The 23,741-nt window shown below is 50.5% G+C and overlaps 2 protein-coding genes across 12 annotated transcripts in view; one reads left to right on the top strand and one right to left on the bottom strand.

Moving 5' to 3' along the window:
• Window positions 1-16,108, top strand: part of EZH2 (enhancer of zeste 2 polycomb repressive complex 2 subunit) — a 56,305-nt gene extending 40,197 nt beyond the window's left edge. For 5 of the 9 annotated variants that reach the window (XM_061166001.1, XM_061165999.1, XM_061166008.1 and 2 more), the window contains 14 exons: window positions 796-898; window positions 1,437-1,615; window positions 6,332-6,423; window positions 7,784-8,024; window positions 8,610-8,779; window positions 9,329-9,423; window positions 10,106-10,146; window positions 10,494-10,619; window positions 11,315-11,493; window positions 12,947-13,042; window positions 13,624-13,705; window positions 14,677-14,757; window positions 14,885-14,969; window positions 15,783-16,108. In XM_061166001.1, coding sequence (XP_061021984.1) covers window positions 796-898; window positions 1,437-1,615; window positions 6,332-6,423; window positions 7,784-8,024; window positions 8,610-8,779; window positions 9,329-9,423; window positions 10,106-10,146; window positions 10,494-10,619; window positions 11,315-11,493; window positions 12,947-13,042; window positions 13,624-13,705; window positions 14,677-14,757; window positions 14,885-14,969; window positions 15,783-15,843 — 1,631 coding nt within the window. In that variant the 3' untranslated portion in view covers window positions 15,844-16,108. The remainder of the gene's footprint in view (window positions 1-795; window positions 899-1,436; window positions 1,616-6,331; window positions 6,424-7,783; window positions 8,025-8,609; window positions 8,780-9,328; window positions 9,424-10,105; window positions 10,147-10,493; window positions 10,620-11,314; window positions 11,494-12,946; window positions 13,043-13,623; window positions 13,706-14,676; window positions 14,758-14,884; window positions 14,970-15,782) is intronic. The other 4 variants (XM_061166002.1, XM_061166000.1, XM_061166006.1 and 1 more) reach the window with 3 other exon arrangements.
• A 5,186-nt stretch (window positions 16,109-21,294) lies between these two features.
• Window positions 21,295-23,741, bottom strand: part of CUL1 (cullin 1) — an 89,301-nt gene continuing 86,854 nt past the window's right edge. For all 3 annotated transcript variants that reach the window (XM_061165998.1, XM_061165997.1, XM_061165996.1), the window contains exons 20-22: window positions 23,289-23,394; window positions 22,667-22,780; window positions 21,295-21,863 (exon numbers count right to left, since the gene is read on the bottom strand). In XM_061165998.1, coding sequence (XP_061021981.1) covers window positions 21,783-21,863; window positions 22,667-22,780; window positions 23,289-23,394 — 301 coding nt within the window. In that variant the 3' untranslated portion in view covers window positions 21,295-21,782. The remainder of the gene's footprint in view (window positions 21,864-22,666; window positions 22,781-23,288; window positions 23,395-23,741) is intronic.

Raw genomic sequence — 23,741 nt, 5'->3', positions numbered from 1 at the left:
TTTCCTTGGCTAGCAAAGGAATGTACAGGTTTTGGGTTTCCCTAGACAATTATCGTAATTACTGTAATATGTAACATCAGTTTTTGACTATATGCAGGTCATACACTTGTCAATTTATATCACTTTATATGTATATAGACATTTAATCCTCCTAATATTCCATATGGAATAAAGTGGATTTTATCCTCAGATCCACTTTATAGTTGAGATGGGTTTAGTGAGGTGAAGTAACTTAAGATCACAGCATTGGGAAGAAAGAGAACCCAGAAAGTTCTGTTTTGGAAACCAGCTCTGACTGACCCCAGGGCACATGCTGTAACTTGCACACTAATTACGGATCACCAGAGAAATTAGAGGGTCCCAACTTAGAGCTGGGGTTGGAAGAGACTTGACAAAGCTCATTATGAAGTCAGCATAGAAGAATTTTGGGGGAAGTTGCAGTTTCAGAGAAGCGTCCTGTTCTCAGAATCGGTGCCTTAGCGATCCTGTGGGCCCTCGTTTCACAGATGACACGTGCGGGGGGTCAGTGACGGGGCAGGGTCACGGCAGCAGGCGGTGCTGAGCTGGGATCAGAGCCTGGGTTTTTCTGCCTCCCGGTGCACTTGAAACTTTGCATGTTTGATTTTGAGTTTTGTCTGACCTACCAGCATTCCAGATACTTGTAAAATAGGTTAGAAGTGAGAGAGACACAGAATTGGTAATTTCTTGAGAAATCCGCATTAAGTGTAGACAAAAGGAAGCATTGGTGAGCTTGTTCACTTTCATTCTTTTTTCCTTTCTCATTTCCCTGTTTAGATAAAGAAAGCCGTCCACCTCGGAAATTTCCTTCTGATAAAATTTTTGAAGCTATTTCCTCAATGTTTCCAGATAAGGGCACAGCGGAAGAGTTAAAGGAAAAGTAAGGTTTGCTCTTTGGAGACGGCCTTGCTGTGTGTGGCACGTGACTCACCATTCTGGTTTTTAGAGATGGAGCTGGTGGAGCTGGTGAAGCTGCTGCTCTGCGCGTTCAGTGTCTGCGGGACACTCGGACGGATACGTGTGTGTGTCTGTGGTACCCTGGGCTGCGTTCATCATAGATGGAAGTGTGTGTGAGTGTGCACACGTGCGCACACACACAATTTATAGGAGTGCGTGTAAGAGGAAATCTCTCTGGACACCCACAGAAATTTTACTGCCATGCTTGCTTTGTTTTAATGAATATAATAACATTTTTCATGACAGATCTGAATAACATCTGTGAATGTTTCTTGATATACTATGTGTAATGTGTAATTGGCTCTTCATCTAAATGAAGATTGCTGTAGGCCAGACCCTTTTCTGTGTTTTAGGCAAGATAAAATATCCAAAGTAAATCATAGAAAGCTTGTGGAAACTTCTGTGTTCAAGAATGTGGTTCTGGTGTCACCCTCACGTGCCTTTCTCTCGGTTGACGTCAGGTACAAAGAACTCACGGAGCAGCAGCTCCCGGGCGCGCTCCCTCCTGAGTGCACCCCCAACATAGACGGGCCGAACGCCAAGTCTGTCCAGAGGGAGCAGAGCTTGCATTCGTTTCACACGCTTTTCTGTAGGCGGTGTTTTAAATATGACTGCTTCCTACATCGTAAGTGCAGTTATTGTACGTTTTCATTTTCTATCTTTGTTGTGGAATTATGTGTTAAATCAACTTGGAAAGTGTTGTCATCTGTTACCACTAGGATCTGTCATTTAATCTTAACAGTTATGACTGAAAAATATGTTAGAATCAAAGTATTGGTATTTTTTAATTTGTTGCTTGAGGTTGCTCTGAAGTCTTTTTGCACATGTTAAGTTGGGACTACTGTCTCCCCTAACTTGGAATACAGGCCAGTGATTTTTCCATACATGCTAACCTTATGGTGGTTTTGTAATGAAACCCACTGTGAACTAGCTGGTAGCCCAGAGCAACATTCTCCATGCTGATGGACAGGTTTTGTCAAATAAGAAATTGACTAAAGGGAATTCCCTGGCAGTTCAGTAGTTAGGACCCTGAGCTTTCAGTGCCAAGGGTACTAAGATCACACAGGTTGCTAAAAAGGTATTTATGTATCTATTCTTATCTGTTGAGTGTTAAGTCTGGTGTTTGGAGTCGGGGAGAGGGTCCTCTAAATAAGTTGATTTTAAAAACACCTGCATTTGAATATAGGTAAAGCATTAAATGTTCTTAATGAAATTTATACATATGATACTCCTGTATTTTTCTGATTCTGCTGGAGAATGAGGTTTCTTAGTACATTTTCCAGGTATAAGTACAATTTAAAGAGTACCAGCGACTTGGGAGGCATGCGTTGTGAGAATACATTTCATACCTCCTGGTTCCTAATAAGAAGGGTTTACTTAATACAGGTTAGCTTTTTCTGTTAGACTTCTGAGCAGCTGGCCATCTGTGGCCTAACACCTTTGTCCCTGTGCTAAGGTGGCTCATGTTGCTTTGTCCTTTTAGAGTTCCTGGGTCCACCTTTTGTAGTTTTTTCCCTCTGTCCAGTGGTACCTCGTAGTGTTAATTAGCCTGCCCAAGCAACTACATCTTGCCTCATTTTGAGTTTTTGCTCTATCTACTTTTTATAGCACATAATTTGTTATGTGATGCGTATCTTGGTCTGGAAATGGTTGTGTGTGTGTGAAGTATGAGTGGTTTAGTTATCTTAAGTTAGAAAACCTTGAAGTAGACTTTGAGAATTATCATTGTATCTTCCACGTCCTCGCTGTTGTTATCCACGCTCCTGACGTAGTTTACATGGATGATTTGATAGTTTTAATAGTTGCAGAAGCCAGCTATTTGCTACCCCAGCCATTGTAGGGTTATGAAATACCTTACTTGGGCTTGGCAGCCTTGTCTTCACACAGCCCTTGAAGTAGTTGAGGTGAAGTGAAGAGAAAGTCGCTCAGTCATGTTTGACTCTTTGTGATCCCCTAGACTATACAGTCCATGGAATTCTCCAGGCCAGAATACTGGAGTGGGTAGCCTTTCCCTTCTCCAGGGGATCTTCCCAACCCAGGGATAGAACCCCTCTTCTGCATTGTAGGCGGATTCTTTACCAGCTGAGCCACAAGGGAAGTTGTCTGGAATTGCATTTAATTCCCCTTTACTTACTTACACGTGGTCATTTTATAAAATATGTCCAGTTCTTGCTTAAGAATACTGTAAATTGCATTCAGAAATCACTATAGCAAGAAAATTGGTGGGAGCCCTTCTTGGAATCGGTGGAACGTCCCCTCCAACTTGTTGGCGGCTGCAGCATTTGATAACCTTTTTGTACAAATGAGCCAAGGCAGGAGGACGCTCCTTTTAAACATTATCACAGGAGTTATCTTCTTGCGCTTTTCCAGAGTGATTTGGATGAACCCTGAGCCTGCACATCGTGCTGTCATTCATGCTGGGGAGAGGGCGAGACGGGGGCTGTGCTTACTGAGGCCGGCTCCCCTGGCCTGACGGGTGTGCCGCGCGCCGCTCCCCTCGTTCCTCCCAGTGAGGCCCTATCAGTTCTGCAGGCGTTCGTTGCTTTACCCTGACTCTGACAAAAGATCACACACTATATGTTTTTCTTGGGTAAAAGAAGTCATTAAATAAATGACTAAACATACCCGTTAAATATAGCATTTTGTGCTTTTTGTTCTTTGTATGATAGGAATAACATACAGTCTTGAGGATTAAATTTATTACTTCTATGTGCAAAATACTTCAAATAATAGCACCTGGCTTGTGTTTTTAGCTATTGTTTTTCACAGTCGTCCTTTACACGCGTGTATCTCAGAATAGCATTCAGAGCTGTCCAGGAAAGTCTCCCCTGTCCTCACTCCCTTGTAAGGGAGCTGCTTCCACTCTTAGTTCTTCTGTGTCTCTCTGTAGTTTCTTCCGGCAGATGTTGTACACACACATTCTTTTCCAGCCACCCTGTTCACGTGCTGCCGTTGGACTCGGCTCCCCCCCTCTGGACTCAGGTTTGCAGATTGAATCCTTTCTGGACGGCTGTGCCGTCCTCTCCCGTGTCAGATGCGGCCCCCGGAGGTCAGCACTCAGGGAACGGCGCACAGTGAATCGCCCTGCGTGGTGGGCCCGTGCGTTCTCTCCCACGGGCGCAGGGTAGCCTGGTCCGCTGCGTGCAGGTCCTGCCCAACAACCCGCCGTGTGGAGGTCTGCCAGTTTAAAGATCCATCAGCAGAGTGAGAGTGCCGGTTTCCCTCGAGCCCAGCCACCCGAGTGTGTTAAACAACAGACTTTGATCTTATTGATTGAATCAGTAAAATGGTTTCTAGCACAATGTAATTTGCATTTCTCTATATGATTAAGAGACTTGTGTTTTATTTTCTCTGAACTCTTTTTATCCTTTTGGCTTTGGTGGTCTTTTTGATATCTTGAAGTTTTTTATATACTCAGGGAATTAGTTTTTTTGCGATGAATTGCAGTGTTTTCTTTCCAGTTTGTTAAAAATCCCGTAGCAAACTTAAAAAACAAAACAAAAACAGAAAACCTTTAGAAGTAGTTAAATCTATCATTTGGCTTTCCCTACTCCAAGATTTTAAAGGGAGTCTCACCTTTTTCCCTAGTACGCTTAGACTTTTTGAAAACGTCTCTCCCTTTGACCCATTTGGTTTGCTCTGTTAGGATTTTGGCTCCAGCTCACCCCCGTGTCCAGGACTGCTGTTTCCCACCGTTGTCCGCAGGTCCCTCTGGGGCTGCCCTGAGCTGCAGTTGGTCCTGGTCACCACAGGGGCTGGGCTCTGCTTCTGATCCGAGGGTCTTGTTCCTTGAGTCTGTCTGTTTGGGAGGTTTTATTCCGAGATCTCCTGGCCATTCTTGTTTTTCTATGTAAATTTTAGAATCAGTTTGTCTAAAGGGTCTAGGTGTGTTTATTGAAATCTTATTAAATTTATATTACCTAAGGTAAAACTCACATTTTAAAGTAATGGTTCTATCTCACTGACTATCTGATGACTCTCCTTTTGTTCTTTCCTTTCAGATTTTCTTCCCGTAGCGCAAGTGAAATGATTATTGCTGCTGTTTTTTGTTGTTTAGTTGCTAAGTCGTGTCCGACGCTTTTGCGACTCCATGTACTGTCACTTAGTCCTGACTTAGTGACACCTTCTCTCTCAAGACCAGAGTGTGTGCGTGTGTGTGTGTGGGTGTGGGTGTGGGTGTGGGTGTACAGACACATCTGTGTCTTCTTCCGTGAACTGCGGCAAAATATCAGTCTCTAAACCTAGCACGTGCTAGAGGAGACATCCGGGCTCAAAGCCCACAAGTGCCTTTGGCTCATGATGACCTTATGTCTGGATTGATGTAACTCCTTCCCCTTACTTGACCTTCACCTTCCGTGTGCTCAGCCTTTGTGTTGACATTTTAGGGGCCCTCACCCATGCCAGTCCAGGGTGAAATAAGTCATATGGTATCAGACTCTTATTCTGGGAAAAAGCAACTCACATACTTGACACGGGGACCTGAGCCTTGGATTTCCACTTTAAAAGCATAACTGTTTGTTTTTCCTTTCTCTTCCTTTCCTCATCAGTCTGTCGTCATTTCCCATTTAAGTTCTATGGATAGAAGTATGGCTTTTTACATATATATTTTGGAATGATTTATTCCATGAATCTGTCACTTGTTTTTATCCACATTACTTCGTGTCTTGTGTGATGCTGGGTAGGGCTTTTCTGGTACTTGCCTTTGTGCTCTGGAGCCAGCATCCCAGGTTGTCAAGTCCAGCTGCTGTGCTTTCATCCTTGGTTAGGGCACCAGTGTGCTGGAGTGTGAGTCTCTCTGCTATGTTATTTGGGCATCTTAAGTTTCAAACACTATATCTTGCCAAAGCCATTTTATCTGACTACTATTTTTCCCTGCAGAAAGTGCTGACTGCAGGCTCCCCCTGGGTTCTTGAATTGTGTGTGGTTCATAGAAACTGACTTCCGAGGCTGTCCTCACTGTCTTTGAACCCAGGTTTTTAACAAGCGGTGTCCCAGTCTATTCCCTCATTTGACAAGCTAGGGGTTGACCTTTCTTTAAAAATCAATAAGTTGTAGGTGTCAGGATTCTTCTGGTGAAAAGAGGAAACTCATTTCTGTGTAGAGGATACGTCAGTTATTTCTATGGAGACATTAAAGACTCAAGTAAATGTTTATAATTAGGGCTCAGGTGTTTTGGGGGAGAGCTGAGGAAAATACATGGTGAGTATTCAGTAAGAGCGTGAAGGAAGTTCCACAATGTCAACCACGTGTTAGCAGAAGTGTGATGATGTATAATTGCCTTTTTCCTTTGGAACTGGAGGAATGAAAAAGGAACTGTTTTACTTCATGTTTGGCTGTTGTCTGTTTTATTCTTCAGCTTTTCATGCCACACCCAACACTTACAAGCGGAAGAACACGGAGACGGCCCTTGACAACAAGCCTTGTGGCCCCCACTGTTACCAGCACTTGGTAAGCATGTGCGGGGGCTTCTGGAGGGAGTGGAGAAGTCTGAATTTTGAATTTTCGTGAGGTCTGTGGAGTCAGTGGTGAGCTGTCATTCCCGTACTGTCACTGGCCATACAGTAGGCGAGGTTTCTCAGCCACGGTTCTCGGTAGCTGGTACCTACTGCACATCCTCGTCCTTCGTTACCTTGCGTTATTCTCTACCAGTGTTAGCCTCTTCAGCAGCGCGTGCAGCTCTTTAGGATCCAAGACTCTGGTACCTTCCGCCAGCCTTAGAGGACAGGAAGCACAGAGCAGCCGCCCAGGCCCCAGAAGCACAGTGGTCTCCGAGCCTTGCTCAGAGCCGTCACCCTCCTGTCAGCTGTAGACCCGCTGTAGTTCAGCGTGTTAGTGTAGGTCCCGGAGATGAGGGGTGTGTGTGTGGTTTTTTTTTTTGTAATGATGGAGAGAAGGTAAGGGTTTAGGAAAATATGAGGTAGGAAAGTTGTTTTTTATGGGTACTATCTTATTTTTACCATTTCCCCTCTTTGAACCAAGCCACTCCTACCTAGGAACTAAGTGGGTATATATTGCCTGTTGGATTTTGGACAGAAGATTCATTGAATGGCACCTACAGAAGGTATCCTATTTTTAAGCAATTTGGTTTTTGTAGAATGAAGTATAAAACTGTTGGCTGCTTTCAAACTTCTCCCTTCTATTGCCACTAAAAATGGAATTCTTGAGCACTGTTGTACAGTATTCTTTACAAGGCAGCACTTTATTTGGCTCATCTAAAGTGTGTCTGTGGTCTGTAGTCCATGCTCCTACCGTTGCTGTATGCTTTCCGAGACGGGGTTATTGTGCCTGGCAGCACAGACTGTGACCCTCACTGCCTGTCCCTCAGGGTCCTTCCATGTCTTCCTGGGGCTGTGCATCCCTCACAGGAAGAAAGGGGCAGAAGAGGGACGGATGGCGCATGTGTCCGTCCCGTATTCTTGTATACTTCAGACGTGACCATAGAGGAGCGAGTGTTCACTTAAGAAAGCCCTGAGACAGGAAAGGCTAACTTTAGATGCACACTAGGTGTGTGACTCCTCTTAAAGTTCACTTTTAAATAGACTGTGTTTCCTAAAGTATATTCTGTATCTTAACTCATAATCAGTTAATACAGAACTGTCTTGCCTGAGTTTGTAGAAGCCATACTTATCTTTCTCAAATCTTCAAACCATGGAAAGCAGATAGGAAAACGATTGTCTTTAGATGTGACTGCCTATGAAAAGCAGACACTGATAAGTCTGACTAACATGCTTACCCAGTCCTTTTCTTCCTCCTCTGCCAGAACGCATTGTAGAACTTGACTCTGATGTCTCCACTCTTGCTGTTGTAGGAGGGAGCGAAGGAGTTCGCTGCGGCCCTCACCGCCGAGCGGATCAAGACCCCCCCGAAGCGCCCGGGGGGCCGCCGGAGAGGCCGGCTTCCCAACAACAGCAGCAGGCCCAGCACCCCCACCATCAACGTGCTGGAGTCGAAGGACACGGACAGCGACCGGGAGGCGGGGGCTGAGACGGGCGGGGAGAGCAACGACAAGGACGAGGAGGAGAAGAAGGACGAGACCTCAAGCTCCTCGGGTGAGGCTGCGGGTGGCTCCGGGCCGGGTGCTCTCCTGAGCCGTTGGTTTCCAGCGCAGTGAGACGCCAGGACAGGGCTGGGGGCTCCCTCCTCGCCTGTCGTGCTGTCCGTCCGGGTTATTTGAAAGTTGATGATTCTGTGTATTTTCACACTCTGGGTTGTTTTCCTTTTGCCAGTTTTCTCAGGCAGGGCATAAAGAAATTTGATCATTCAGGTGACCATTCTTGATGGTCTGTGGGTGGGTGGCGTTGGTTAGGAGAAAGCAGCCCAACTCCTGACTAGTGCGTTCCCGGCTGTCCTTCCAGCTGCTTGCATCCTACCGTGACCAGCAGCCGTGGAACCCCGTTTGCTTTCATTTTAGAAGACTGTGTTAAGGGGAGCCCCATCTCATGTTTCCACGGGGAAAAGCTTCCTGATAGTTTCTAGCCTTCATGTATTCTCACACATGATCCACTTCCTGTTTTCTGAAGCACACCCAAGCTCTGCATCCTAACACTGTTCTCTGACTGCCATTCCATGCCTCCCTCCCTCCCTTTCTCCACTTGCCACTTCCTGAGCAGTGCCTATTAACTTTGGTTTTGTAGAAGCGAATTCTCGGTGTCAAACGCCAATAAAGATGAAGCCCAACACGGAGCCCCCCGAGAACGTGGAGTGGAGCGGCGCTGAGGCCTCTATGTTCAGGGTCCTCATCGGCACCTACTACGACAACTTCTGTGCCATCGCCAGGCTCATCGGGACCAAAACGTGTCGGCAGGTGAGCGTGGCTGGGAAAGGTAATAGCAGAGACCTTCAGACAGACAAGTGTGTGGTCACTGTCCAGCCTAGGAACATTCCTGGTTATTAAGTTCCTGTTCATCTGAAAGAACTTTTTTTTTCCACTGAGAGGGAACTGAAAGAAAGAAGTCTTGACTTTAGATGCTGCAGGTAGGTGGCAGTGGGTTTCAAAAACCCAGAAGAATTTAGATGTAGCCTTGTGACTCCTGGGGCTTCCCTGGTGCCTCCGCTGGTAAAGAACCCGCCGGCAGTGCAGGAGACCTGGGTTCAATCCCAGGGTTGAGACGATCCCCTGGAGAAGGGAGAGGCTACCCACTCCAGTATTCTGGCCTGGAGAATTCCATGGACTGTATAGTCCAGGGGGTCGCAAAGAGCTGGACACGACTGAGCGACTTTGACTCGTGACTCTTGAACAGAGAGTGACCGCAGCAGCGCCATGGGACAGCCAAGCAGAGCGTGTGTGTGAGTGAGCAGGAGAGCGGTGTGCTCATAGACGGTCCTCACGGCCTGTGACTCTGCCCCCTGTCAGGTGTATGAGTTTCGAGTCAAAGAATCCAGTGTCATCGCGCCGGCCCCCGCCGAGGACGTGGACACCCCTCCCCGGAAGAAGAAGAGGAAACACCGGTGAGTGTGCCGGGGGGAGGCTGGGGACGGCCTGGCCGGCTTCCTCGGGCTGTTGCTGCCATTTTTCTGTGAGACCCAGTGGCTGTCCGTAGGTTTGGTGTGTTGAGTTGTAGTCAAGGTTCCATTTTCGTTCCGGAGAACTATTTAGTAGCCTCTGCAGTGAAGGCACGAGTGTTTGTGGTGTGTCTTGGGAGCCTGTGAGCTCCAGAGCCAGTTCCCGCTCCAGAGCCCGGGTTTGCCGGGCATGTGGCATTGACTCAGGTACTCTTCACGGCCACCCCGTGGTCAGCCTGGCGGAGCAAGGACGGTGCAGTGAAGGCGGCAGGCTGACCCCGGTGCACGGAGATGGAGAGTCCCTGGATGCACTGTTGTAACCCTTCTGGGGTTTTTAGAAGCATAGCTGGGTGTTGGGTAAGGGAACACTTAGATTATACCTCACAAATCGTCTTCGTGTTCATATTTTTCTTTGATACGTAATTTAATAATTTAGCTTTAGTAGATACGTTTGCATTTTTTGTTTGGATTATTTCTGCCCAGATAGCTCAGTTGAAATGATTCGACTCTGGAAATGAGAGTGTGCGGTGTCCGCACCCTCCGCAGAGAGCGGACGGCGGCACGCGGCGGGCTGGCTGCTGCAGGGCGCCCGGGTCACCAGGGGCTGTCGTCTGCTTGTGTTTTGCAGGTTGTGGGCGGCACACTGCAGGAAGATCCAGCTGAAGAAGGGTCAGCATCTTCCCGTTCAGTGTCCTTGGGAACTCCTGTCTCTTCCTCATGTGTCTTAGAATAGTAACTGGGTTAGAGTTTGGGGTGTTCAGATAGAACTGACTGTGTGCCTTAAACCAGTTTAGATGGAGGCCTTCTGGTGGCTAGAGGAGAACTGGGAGCCTGACTGAGGTGTGACGGTGCCCGGGGCTCCCTGGCTCTTGGCGGGCGGGGGGCGTGTAGATGGGAGAGTGAGGTGGACACAGCGAGGACAAGCCCGAGCTCAGGTCACAGGGGGAACGTGTGCCTGTTGGGCGTGTGGTCACCTCGCAGCGTTCGGGACTGACGCAGTGCTCTTGTCTGTGCAGACGGCTCCTCCAACCACGTTTACAACTATCAACCCTGTGACCACCCGCGGCAGCCTTGCGACAGCTCGTGCCCTTGTGTGATAGCACAAAATTTTTGTGAAAAGTTTTGTCAGTGTAGTTCAGAGTGTAAGTACTTGTTGTCTTGATGTCATTGCGTGAGAATTAAATTGACTGTTGGTCAGGAATTTAAAACTAACTTCAGTCAACACCAGGGCATCATGGCAACCCCCGCGTTGTTTCCGTTGGGAAGCTCGCTCCCGCCACAAGCCTGTGTGGAGCCAAGGACCAGTGTCCAGCCTGCCTCCTGGCTGAGGCAGGTAGCGGGCAGGTGAGGCCAGCGTGCATTAAAGGAGCTTTGTACTGTCTTTGATCATTTAACTTTTAAATCATAGTAGAGTTGGCACAGAATGGAAGGCAAATCTAGAAATGGCTTCCCAAATACTTTCTGGACATTAGAGATTATCATGAGTTAGGTGGGTTCGGTCTTCACAGTGAAGGATGTAGTGGCATCCGGGTGAGGACGGTAACTGTGCACTGAAGCCTGGACACCAGGGGGGCCCCTAGAGCCCTGACTGAGAGCGGCTGGGAAGCCTGGGTGTCACGCGGTCCAGAGCCCGCCTCGCCGCACGTGTAGTCCCTGCACTGTAAGTACGCTTCTCACACCAGCGGCGAAGCAGGAAGGCGGCGGTCGGCGTCCGCGTGGATGGCTCTGACGTTCCTCTCGCTTCCCCTCCCGTGTGACGACGGTGGGAGAGTGAGGGGCCGTGCGGGCTCGGTGAGGCTGCTGGGCCGTTCTCCCCTGACGGGGCGTCTCTCTGAAGGTCAGAACCGCTTCCCCGGCTGCCGCTGCAAAGCCCAGTGCAACACGAAGCAGTGCCCGTGCTACCTGGCCGTCCGCGAGTGTGACCCCGACCTCTGTCTCACCTGCGGCGCGGCCGACCACTGGGACAGCAAGAACGTGTCCTGCAAGAACTGCAGCATCCAGCGGGGCTCCAAGAAGGTAGGAGGGCGCTGCACGCAGGGCCTAGTCGTCCCAACCAGGGGGTTATTGCTGAGTGTAAGAAACGAACAGCACTGCTGGGTTAGTTATCTCAGGTTTTTAGGGGAGGCGATGACAGTAAAATGACCCTGATGCTGGGAAGGGTTGAGGGCAGGAGGAGAAGGGGACGACAGGGGATGAGATGGTTGGATGGCATCACCGACTCGATGGACGTGGGTTTGCTGGTGATGGGACAGGGAGGCCGGGCGTGCTGCGGTCTGTGGGGTTGCAGAGACATGACTGAGGGACGGAACTGACAGTGCAGGCCCTGGTCTGAGCGCTGTGTGCGTTAACTGCTTCGTCGTCCTGACTGCGTGAATTAGGAATAATCCCTAAACCCAGAGTTCTGAGACTCAGAAGGAGAGGAGCCGGGCTCCGAGCAGGCGTTCCAGCCCCGGGCCCCGCGCGGCGCAGTCAGCTCGCAGGGTGCTGACTCGTGTGCGGTGTAGCCGAGACGGCCCTGTCAGTCCTCCTTGGCCAGAAGTCGCCTGTGACACTGGCCTTACTTCTTTGGCTGTGGTGGTGGCCGGCGTTCAGATGGTTTTAATCCAGGTCCTCACGTCACAGTGAAGCCAGCGTTTCCCACGGACCCCATTCAGCCCTGAAAGCTTTTCATTTCTCCCCCAATCCCAAACCTCCTCTCTTGTACAACAAAACTCTCCTTTGTCATCTTTCTAGACATCTTTTACCTCCTCAAACAGAAAACTGTGTAGATATCTTTTTCCCAGTTAGGTTTCATTTGCTTAACAGTATCTTGCTGGTCAAGGAGGTACTTGGTTAACTGCCCTGACAGGGGAGCGTAGGCCGGGTCAAGCACAGCTTAGGAGTTTGGGGATCAGGGAGTCTCCTTTAAAGACATAAGAAATGTGGAATGAAAGCATGATAGTCAGCCTTGATGAAAAGGTAGGGCCTTGGGCTTCGTTCCCAAACACAGTCTGTCTGTAAATTGACAGCAGTGATTACCTTGGCACCAGCTGAGCCCAGAGTGCTGGCCCCTGGGCTTCTGTGCTGTCGTGAGGAAGGGCTGTGGAACAGTGCTCTGGAAGGAGGGACAGCGCTTCGGGAGGAGTAGAGGCTGCTGACCCACCAGGAGGGGCGGCGACTGGGCCCGGGGGAGGCGGAGGGGGCGCAGGCGGCCTGTGAAGCTGCCGGCGGAGTCGGGGTCAAGGCTGAAGGATGGCTGGGGACACACATGCGGACCAGCTCAGCGACACCGTTTTCCTCTGAGGCAGACACTTAGGCTCTGTACTGGGTTTACAAAAAAACAACGTGGCTTCTGCAGCTTGTTGGCCCCTCTGGTCATACAGGGGACGCTGACTCCCACGCCCCTCTGTGGCTGAATCACCCGGTTCATCCTGTGGTCTGATCTGTCCAGCCTCTTTCTCCTTTGATTACGATTGTGTTTATTCTCTAGCATTTACTGCTGGCACCGTCTGATGTCGCAGGCTGGGGGATCTTCATCAAAGACCCTGTACAGAAAAATGAATTCATCTCGGAATACTGTGGAGAGGTAAGGCCGGGCCCCCCAGTCAGTCACAGGCAGCGGGATGTCCACTGTGCTTGCGTGGTATCACCTGTAATGTGCTTTGGACTGATTTTCATTGGGCAAGTCCACTGGGTTTGATTAGAAATGAATATAAAGCATCTTTTCAGCTTAGACTTGTGGGTTTGGTTTGCTTGAAAGCTACATCGCTTCAGTCCTGGTCACATTCCACTTTTTATCACCCAGGAAAAAGAGGGGAGAACAAGAGCTTTATGACGACGAATCTCTCCTATTTAATCCGTAGCTTACCTGATAAACTAAAGCATCCTTTCTAGGTTGTTAATTTAGGGCAAACCCTGGGGCTGGCTGCATTTGGTACCAAGTAAAGAGACTCAGGTTACTCACATTCTCCAGGCAGTTACTTTAAAGCTGTGGAAGTATTTCTAAGTTAAGAGTCCTTAAAACCACCGCTGTTCTCTGACAAAGAGAAATTGGCCAGTGACCCTCTGTTGAGTGTTGTCACGGTCCTGAACATTTCAGATGAGCTGGGTGTGTTCTGCCAGGCTCACCTGATCCTGAATCACCTCACCCTGTGTCTGTCTTTTCAGATTATTTCTCAAGATGAAGCAGACAGAAGAGGGAAAGTGTATGACAAGTACATGTGCAGCTTTCTGTTCAACTTGAACAACGGTACGCTGGGGGGTCGGCGCCCCTCTGCTTCCCAGGCAGCACCTCAGGGGCTGAAGCAGCAGAGATGACATGAGCCGTCCCCGGTGTCAGCTGTTTGAAAGGGGCTGGGCTTAGGAATAGGCTGTTGGCTGGAAGGCGTCCCTGGGGGCTCAGCTGGTAAAGAATCCACCTGGAGTGCAGGCGACCTGGGTTCGATCCCTGGGTCGGGAAGATCTCCTGGAGAAGGAAATGATCCCCACTCCAGTATTCTTGCCCAGAGCACTCCCTGGACAGAGGAGCCTGGTGGGCTACAGTCCATGGGGTTGCAAAGAGTTGGACATGACTGAGAGAGTTTCACTTCCCCCCAGGTTTGCAGAGTGTAACTTGGGGAGTGGGCGGTCACGGGTTCTGCGTGCAGAGAGTGGTCACTGTCCGGGGGCGGCGGGGGGTGCGGCGGCGGCCCGGGCTCTGAGCCATCCTTGGCTCCGCTCCACAGCCTGACTCTCCTGCGTCCCTCCTGCTGCGGATACCACTCCCAGGCGCCTCTCGCCTGGGAGGGCCTGGAGCCCCGCCCTGTGAAGCGCCTCCTCAACTTCCCTGAGGGTCCCTGAGGATGGACGGGGACACGCGCGTGCAGACCCTGATCCTGGGGGAGGACATCGGGGTGGTTGGGTCCCCGCTTCACACCCGTGCTGCTCAGGGGGGGTCTCGCCACTGAAACAGGTGGTCTGCATGTTTCATAACAAGTAACATGAAAAAAACTAATTTGAAGATATTTATGATGTTGGGAAGAATCTCTTTTTAACCTAGGGCAGCATTTTCTTCCAGAGGTCATTTCTTACCAGGTGAACTTGGTTGAATGATTTACTTGCTTTTGAAGGCAAACTCTAAAGAACAATAACCACTTATATTTTTACAGAATCATAATAACCTTGTATTTATTGATTTAAAACTAATTGTTTGCTAGGTTATGCTTATTTTTTTCTCTTTAGATTTTGTGGTGGATGCAACCCGTAAGGGTAACAAGATTCGTTTTGCAAATCACTCAGTAAATCCCAACTGCTATGCAAAAGGTAGGTGCTCCGAGGTGGGCAGAGTCCCCGCAGGGCGTCCTGAGTGGTTCTGGGCTCCTTACCCGACTGTCAGCTCCTCTCCTGGGTCGTTCTCACTGATGCCTTGACCCCATGCCTCTCTTTGCAGTGATGATGGTCAATGGCGATCACAGGATAGGGATTTTTGCTAAGCGAGCCATCCAGACTGGTGAAGAGCTGTTTTTCGATTACAGGTTGGTTTCTAGTCTCCGAGGGCTTTTCTGCCGGGACGCTGAGTTCTGGCCAGAGGCCGGCTTCCGTCGGGGCTGGTGATTTGCCATGGGCGGTGCTGGGTAATGGCGTTTCCAGGATAAAGTCATGCTTTCTGAAAGTTAAAAAAAAAAAAAACGCAGAAAGCTCCATTTTTACCTTCAGGGTCCATGCCTGCTGTCAGGGTGCTGAGCACAGGCTCCCGGGGCGGGGGTGCTTATGCCGCTGGGCGTCCGGCTGGCACTTTATACTGTCAAGTTCTGGGGACAATTGACAAGTTATAGAATATTTAAATGTAGTCAGAGGAATGTTTAGTTGAACAAATCCTGTGGCTGACTATACATCTCATCGAGAAGCTTGGTATTTTGTGTAGAAGTGTCTTACACTGGGGCCTGTGTGGAGCTGTTTCCAACCCAAATCTTCCCAGGAGGAGCAGCTGGGGCACCTTCCTTTTGGGGGACCCCTAGGGCTCACCCAGGGGCAAGAGTCACACACAGGCATCTCTTCTGGCCTCTGTGCTGTCCTGGCTTCAAGGGGCCCGTGGCCCGCTCCCTAAGGTGCTCTGCACCCCCTGTGTTTGGCCTCAATACCAGCCCCGCTGCGGGCCTGCCTTCCCGGGCAGTTGGTTTCAGGGGCAGGGGGCTGGCTGGGGAAGGGGCGTTATTGCCAGTTCTGTCCAGCTTGGCCCCTTTGTAGCTGGAATGTTTGCACCCCTTCTGCAAAGGCGCCTTTGTGCAGCCAGCAGTAACAGGCTCGTGTGTGCCGTGCTGGCTCACCTGTTCCTCCCACTGTTTCAGATACAGCCAGGCCGACGCCCTGAAGTACGTGGGCATCGAAAGAGAAATGGAGATCCCTTGACGCGTGCTACCTCCTCCCCCCTCCTCTCGGAACAGCGGCCTTAGCTTCAGGAACCTCGAGTACTGTGGGCGATTTAGAAAAAGAAAATGCAGTTTGAAATTCTGAATTTGCAAAGTACTGTAAGAATAATTTATAGTAATGAGTTTAAAAAAAATCAACTTTTTATTGCCTTCTCACCAGCTGCAAAGTGTTTTGTACCAGTGAATTTTTGCAATAATGCAGTGTGGTACATTTTTCAACTTTGAATAAAGAATACTTGAACTTCTCCTTGTCGTAGTCATCTGTTACACCGCCTCTCCAGCTGGTTTTAGAAAAGCACTGAGTGATGGGAAAAACATTTCACCCTTTTGGTTTGTCAGAAGCCATCCTGGGAACTGGGTATAACACGTATTGCCTGTATTAGGCATTTTAATAAATACTATTGCAAACATGTTACCATATACCATACATACCGGCTAAGGAGACAAGACACAGTAAGCGATCACTGCTCGCATCCGAGACCAGGGTGGATGGGGCACGTCCCCGGTGCTGAGAGGCCTGCAGGTGCCCGCCCCCTGAACCTCGTTCTCCAAAACGACAGGAGATTCCTGCGAACGATCTAGCGCTAAATCCCACTAGATACAGCCTTTCAGAAATGTGACAGGGACAACCAGACTACTTCTAGATCTTGATGGAATAAGACACCCTTAATGTCCCGGGAAGCTGTTCCTCAGGCTGGGTGGTGGTAGGAGCGCCCAGGACCGCAGCATTCAGTAAGTTTTCATTGATTTGTAACATGAATGGGATGCTCAGGTAGAACACCTTCCTTTTCCAGTTACGCAAACATGCACAAGGCTGGTTTCTGCTACCTCGATGCACAAGCCTGTGAGCTGAGTCCTGGAATACAGTTCATTCACCTTGGCCTGACAGTGAAAAAGACACGTGTGCATCTCCTGTGTCCCCCTCAGCTTCCCTGCAACCTGCTGAGACACCTGGTCTCTGCACTCCACCCAGGAGGCATCGCTGACCAATTCATGTAGAGTCGCCCCCGAGCTTGCCCGACTGCCACATCCCACCCTTGGCATGCGGCCCCCATGAAGCCTGTTTGTTCCCCGTCATGTGACCAGAGACCCAACTGCAGCAGAAGACAGCAGCTGTCCCCGATGGGAGGGCAGGGCTTGGGAGCACCGCCCTGTGTGTGTGCTTTGCACACCGTGGGCTTTCATTCCTCGACTAGCAGCGTACCTCCAGGAACCGGTCCACTGACCTCACAGATGCAGAGATCCTGACCAGAAATCCTGGGCTGCAGCCATGGCCACATCCCACGTGATCGAGAGCATCCTTAGCTTGTCAGCTTGCATTTTCTTTTACCTGGAATGGGGGGAGAAAGAAGAGAGCTTGACACAACGTGTTCAGTTCACAGAGAACACCACCAAGTTTAAATACGTGCTTTCTCCTCTTCCCCTTGCTCTCCCACCGAGGTGGTCACTGACTGCGAGCCTGGCGGGTCTAGTTCCCCAAGAGAACAGAGAAGGGGGAGTGGGGCGAGTCACCGCATCAGGGTACGGGTGCAGTCACGGTTGCCGTGGTTTAGGAGGATCGCACCTTGTCCACTGAGACGAGCCTGACAACAGGGGGGTCAGTGTCTGTGGTCCCTAAGCCTTTCCCCAGTGGTCATGAAGACCCACACGTCTGACCACAGTCCTGACGTCCAAGTACAGGCAGCACCTTAGACTCCGGCTAACTGCCGCATGACAAAAGTTTCAACGTTTTGCAGTTTATAAAAAAAAGTATTCCTCTACCTAGAAACTGCTTCCTAACTCTCACTCAGTATTGTCTGGATCACTCAACCTCCAGACTTCAGTGTCCAGTCAATGACTCCAACTCTGGATTCCCACCTCTGCCCAAGGTGTTCAACTGCCCCACCACTGCCAGAAATCAACGCACAAATTGCGTCATTTGGATTTGTAGGTTGCAGGTAGGATCTTCCGGACCCAGGGATTTGAACCCAGGTCTCCTGCATTGCAGGCAGATTCTTAACCAGCTGAGCCATCAGGGAAGCCCACTCTTAGATTTGTAGGTAGGTCGTCAAGAAAGGTTTCAAACGTGGACGTTTTGCAAGAACCTAAGTATTCCATTAGAGGGCTTCCCTGGTGGCTCAGCTGGTTAAGAACCCGCTTTCAATGCAGGAGACCCTGGTATGATTCCTGGGTCGGAAATGTTCCCCTGGGGGAGGGCATGGCAACCCACTCCAGTATTGCCTGGAGAATCTCCATGGACAGAGGAGCCTGGTGGGCTACAGTCCACCAGAGTCGGACACAACTAAGCATGTACGTGCACTCATGTGCACGCGCGCGCGCACACACACACACACACTCTCACTCTCTCTCTCTCCGTTGGAAGTTGCATGGGCTTTGGGCTCTTACCAGAATAAGCTCAAATCAACACTTGTGTCTCCAGCCTCTGTTACAAATGATCCAGGGAGGGGTGTGTGTAGTACCTGGTATGAGAAGTGGTCCAACACATCCAAGTCACACAGCTTTTTGTATGTGAACCAAAGCTCCATAAAGAAGTTTTAGAAAGCTGTCCTCACCTATCTTGACCAAGTCATCATTCTGCCTCTAGAGAGGTGAGGTTCATGTGTCTAGAATCAAATCACCCAGACAAGTTGTTGCTATTCCTAAAAAAAAAAAAAAAAAAAGTCTTCATTTTATTTTTTTTAGGATTTACGTAAGGGGGATTTTCTTCAAATGAGTCAGCACGTTTGATTTTTTAGCTGGGTGTGGCAAAATCTTGTATTTCTTTTCGAAGGAAAATTAAGATACCTCAATGAATAGGTAGGCCATCTTAAAATACTCAGTAAAAATATTTTAAATTCAGGTGCCTCTCGACCCTTTATCTCCTGCTGTGGTGTCCCTGGCTGCCTCTTACAAAGGTGCTGACCAGTGACGGCTGGCAGTTTGCCTCTAGGCAGGCGCGAGGTTTGACCCATGAGAACCCAGCCTGGAAGAGAGGGGGTCCTGGCCCTGGGCTCTACCTTACCTGCCCTCCTCTAGGAGAGAGATGGTTCCGTCAGGAGGCAGCACCACAGCGACTGCCCGGAACACAGTTTTCCTTCAGTGGACCAATCCCTGTGGGTTATGCCAAGGCTGCCACCCACCACCCTTCCCCAGGGCGCGAACTTCCCAGAGGGCTTGGGCACTAGGCGGCCTTCAGAGGCTGAACATCGGTCCCTAGGCAGATTCAGAAAGCTACTATTTAAGTTCGGAAAAATGCAGCTCACTGGATGCCGGGGAACTCGACCCTCGTGGCTTTTATTTGGAGGCCCGGCCGTTCTTGTTAGGCTAGGATGTGGTTTGTGGAATGAAGGCACGAAGTCTGGAACTGTATTCCACACCCATTAAATAGGACTCACCCAGTGTGAGGGGGTCAGGGTGGGGGGCACGTACAGGGGATCTCCCACCACCCACCTCCAGTCCGCCTTTGCTCACGGATGTCCTCGGTCTTACCAAGGACACTCTTCATCCTGGAGGAACTCGAGAGACGTCAGCAAAGTCCCATGAAGAGGTCCCTTCCCTCTTGAAGGGGAGGGTGGGACGAATTGAGAGAGTAGCATCAGCACAGATACCCCACCGTGTGTGACAGCTGGCGGGAAGCTGCTGGACCACACTTTGAGCTCCGCTGTGTCCTCTGTGATGGCCCAGAGGTCCTCTCTAGAGGGGTGGGGTGGGGGAGGGGTGGGGGGAGCTCAAGAGGGAGGGGGTCGATATCTGATTCACTTTGTTGTGCAGCAGAAACAAACACAATGTTGTAAAGCAATTATCCTTGAGTTAAAAAAAAAAAAAGACCATGAAGCTCTTTATTATGTGATCTGGCAACCCCACTCCTGGGCATGTATCTGCGGAAAACCATAATCTGAAAATGTACCTGAATTCCAATGTTCACTGAAGCACTATTTAACAGTAGCTGGGACATGAAGGCCACCTAAATGTCCATCAGTAAATGGATAGATAAAGAAGTTGTGGTACCTAGACACAATGGAATATTATTCAGCCACATAAAAAAGAACAAAATAATGCCATTTGCAGCAACATGGACAGATTTAAAGATTGTCATGCTAAGTGAAGCCAGAAAAAGACACACTATATCATATAGTATCATTCACGTGTGGAAATCTTGAAAAAAGGTACAAATGAACATATCTACAAAACAAAGAGTTAGAGATGTAGAAAACAAACTTATGGTGAAGATGGGGTAAGGCAGGGGAGGGATAAATTGGGAGACTGGGACATATGCATACTGCCATATGTAACACGGATAACTAACAGGGATCTCCTGCATAGCACAGGGAACTCTACTCAATACCCTGTAGTCACCTGTATGGAGAAGAATCTAGAGTGGGAACAGGTGTAACTGAATCACTTTGCTGTATACCTGAAGCTAAAACAACATTGTAAATCAACTGCACTCCCAATAAAAATTTTTTTAAAAAAAGCAATTTACCTTCCTACTCTTGCTGGGACTCAGACCCAAGCGGCAAGCGGCTGTGGGGATTAACAGTGCGTCTGCCCCAGGGGCAGGTGGACCGTTGCCAGGAGAGGCTGAGCTGTGGTCTCAGCTCACAGCCGGAGATTCGCAGGGCAGTTTCTAGGTGGTCCTTGGAGCCCCAGGACACTAGAGGCTCTGGGGGTGGTGGGGGTTCCCCGGGGTGGGGGGGGAGTGGGGGGTGGCACTGTTTTTTGCCTGGTGCATACACTGGAGCTCTTTATAAGACTGTTAGAAAATACTAAAGCAAACATGGAAACCGTTAGACAAGCGCTTAAGTCTATTACTCAATAACCCGTTTAACTGTTAAATTGTAAAAAACTAACCTGTTAGGTGCCAGGTTGGTCCAAAAAACTGGAAGGACGTAGTAGCTTGGGTGTCTTCCTCTGGCCCTGCTTTCAGAAGCAGGCCTCAGGGCAGGTAGAGATGGCACAGGTGTTGACAAGCATGTCCACACCTCCGCTCTGGAGAGCCATGCGTGGTTTATATGGCCCAGGAAGCCCAAAAGACTAAACAGGCCGGGGGCCTCTGTTCCCACCTCCCGTTCCATCTGTCTTCAGGCTGAGAAGTGACCGCACCCGGCTGCAAGCCAACCACCGGACCACAGATGCGGAGTCAAGATGGGCCGGAGGCGAAAGGGAGGCGCTGGCGGTGGACGTGGCCCCTGAGCCCGACTCGGGACGAAGGCCCGTGACCAGCGGCCGCGCTTCCAGGGAGGCGGCCGGCTCAGCCCGGCCAGCACCACGAGGGTCCGCAGAGAAGCTGCAGGGAGGCTCCTGGGCGTCGGTTGCTGGAGGCGGTCACGGGAATGACGGCCAACGCTCCAGGAGGAGAAGGCGAGCAAGGGCTTGGACGGCCAAAGCTTAACCGTGTTCCCTCTCGGGAGGGCGGCCCTCGGGGCTTCAGGAAGACACCAGGGAAGGCCCGTTTGCACAATCATTATATCTTTTATTTACAGATAGAAATTAGTAAAACTTAAAACAAAAACCCAATGCGACTTGTACAGAAATCCTTTAATTTTCTTTATTTTCACACATTAAAAAATGAAACACACTATACAAATGGTTTTCTCATAGCAGATTACACGTGGGTCCCTCAGACCCGCTCTCCAGGACTGCCGGCCTCCGAGGGGCCCCGGCCGGCAGCTGGGGCTCGCGTGGCCAATGGTTGATTCGGATGCAGACGCATGCAGCCCTCGGCGCGGGAGGTTCCCCCCTCCGGTCTTAAATTAGGTTAAATGGCGTCGGTGTCCGTATGTACAGACGTGAAGTGTGGCGGTCCTGAGCAGCTCCGGGGCCCGCGCGCGCGCCGGGGGCCTGGGCCTGGGGCCGGGCGGGCGTCCGGGGGCGCGGCCGCCGTGCTCGGGGCTGCCGGGTCCGCAGCCGAGGGGCCGCGCCCGCGCTCAGACCCCCGGGTCAGGCCAGGTAGCTGTACGTGTCCTTCTCCCCGTCCACTCGCTCCAGATACTCCTTCTCGATCAGAATGTCGATGCATTTCTGGGCGTGGGTTCCAAGGAGGGAGAGGCCGTGAAGGGGAAGAAAAGCACACTTACCGTCGGAACAGAGACGGATTCTCCCACCCCTCCGGGGGGTGGCGCCCCTGGCCGGCCCCGCGGGGGGCGCCGTCTGACTTGCCGCAGCGCCCCCCTCGCTCTGGGGCGCCTCACCCCAGGGTTTCCCACCGCCCCCCTCAACCTGCCTCAGGTCTCAGAAGGGGAAGGGGCCGCCCAATTTCTGTGTGAAACGACCCTGGGGGTCGTCGTCCAGGGGCTGCAGGCCCCCCCGTGGGCCCCGAGAGGAGCCACGTCCGCAGGGACGAGCCTGCCGCCGGGCTAAGCACACGCAGGAGGCTCCCGGGCGGGTGCCGAAAACTCCCGGCCACTGTTCACTCCGAGAAGCTCAGCAAGCGGAATGCTGAGGATTTTCCACGTCTCAAAACGACCGTTTCAGAATTTGGCCTGTTTTCTTTTGTGGAAACCTACTTTACATGGGCTTCCCTGGTGGCTCAGAGGTTAAAGCGTCTGCCCCCAGTGCAGGAGACCGGGTTCGATCCCTGGGTCGGGAAGATCCCCTGGAGAAGGAAATGGTAACCCATTCCAGTACTCTTGCCTGGAGAATCCCATGGACAGAGGAGCCTGGGAGGCTACAGTCCACAGGTCGCAAAGCATCGGACATGACTGAGCGACTTCACTCTCACTTTTCATTTTACGTGACTAAGCCAAACTCCTCCATGACAGTCACCGCCTCTTTTAAGTCTCCTGAGATAATCAACTGAATCCTGCTGCTGGGGAATCCTGTACCTTAATTACTGGGACCCGGGGCTTGAATCTTGAGGACAGCTGAGTCAGGACTTCTCCCAGTAACTGCTGGTGTTTGAGGACCTTCCTCATTTTCATAATTCTCACAATAGCCGCCTGTGTGACCAAGGAAATAAAGACCTTGTTTTCCACAGTGTTAACCAGAACTTATCTGTAATGAGAAGGAGCAACAAGCCTGCAGGGGCGCTCTGTGTGGGAGACTGGGTTCCGAACAGGGAACAAACACTGCAGGTCCGAGGACGCAGGGGGCCGATTCTATCTGCTGGTTTCAGCGCCAACACAACAAACATTAAAGTGTTTTGGTCTTGTGAGCAGCAATTTTAGTAATTTAACCCAACTAGAACACACTTTTAAAATGAGGAAACTCAGTCCTCAAAGCCACAGACGGCACCTGAGCCCCCCACCGGACGACCCTCGCTCCCCCCTGCCATTTCGTGGACGCACTGTTCTCATCTGTTTCATTGGGCATCTCACCTACTCCACCCAGAACCATCCATCATCCAGGCCGCCTCTCCCAAGTCCCAGCAGCACACAGCCCGAGGGAAGCGCCCCCCAGCTGTGGGCGGCCCGCCTGCCGCGCGAGGGGCTGGGCCCCCAGGGTCACCTGGATCAGTAGTTTGCGATCTTCCTCGATGTTTTTGTGTGTGGTTTCCTGTTCCTGCTTCTGTTCCGTTTTCATTGGCACATTGATGTTAACCCTTAATTTTTTGCTGTCAAGAAAATCGAGGAGACCAATCACTATTGCTTTCAAAGACATGCAGTAAAGGCTGCTTTCTGTTTTCAGTCTTAAAAAGGTGCTCTGTCCCCCCAGACAGAGGATGGAGAGCATGCCCGATGACCTCCCACCTCCCCAGGCCGTTTCCACGTCATCTCTGTGAAAGGCCCCCTAGTTCCCGAAGGAGTGGGGGTCCTACGCTGCCAGCAATGGGACGGCTGTGTCCCAGGATATTCAGCTCCTTAACCTGCTCTCCCCAAACTCTGTCAAGTGAAATAACATCAAGACACGGGGGCACAGAGGGCTAGGCTTTCGAGGTGAGCCCTTTACCAAATGAAGAAA

Source organism: Dama dama, chromosome 18, assembly GCF_033118175.1.
Source record: "Dama dama isolate Ldn47 chromosome 18, ASM3311817v1, whole genome shotgun sequence".
Classification (NCBI taxonomy): domain Eukaryota; kingdom Metazoa; phylum Chordata; class Mammalia; order Artiodactyla; family Cervidae; genus Dama; species Dama dama.
Note: the sequence above shows the minus strand (reverse complement) of the source record. Positions and strands in the feature narration are given on the sequence as shown.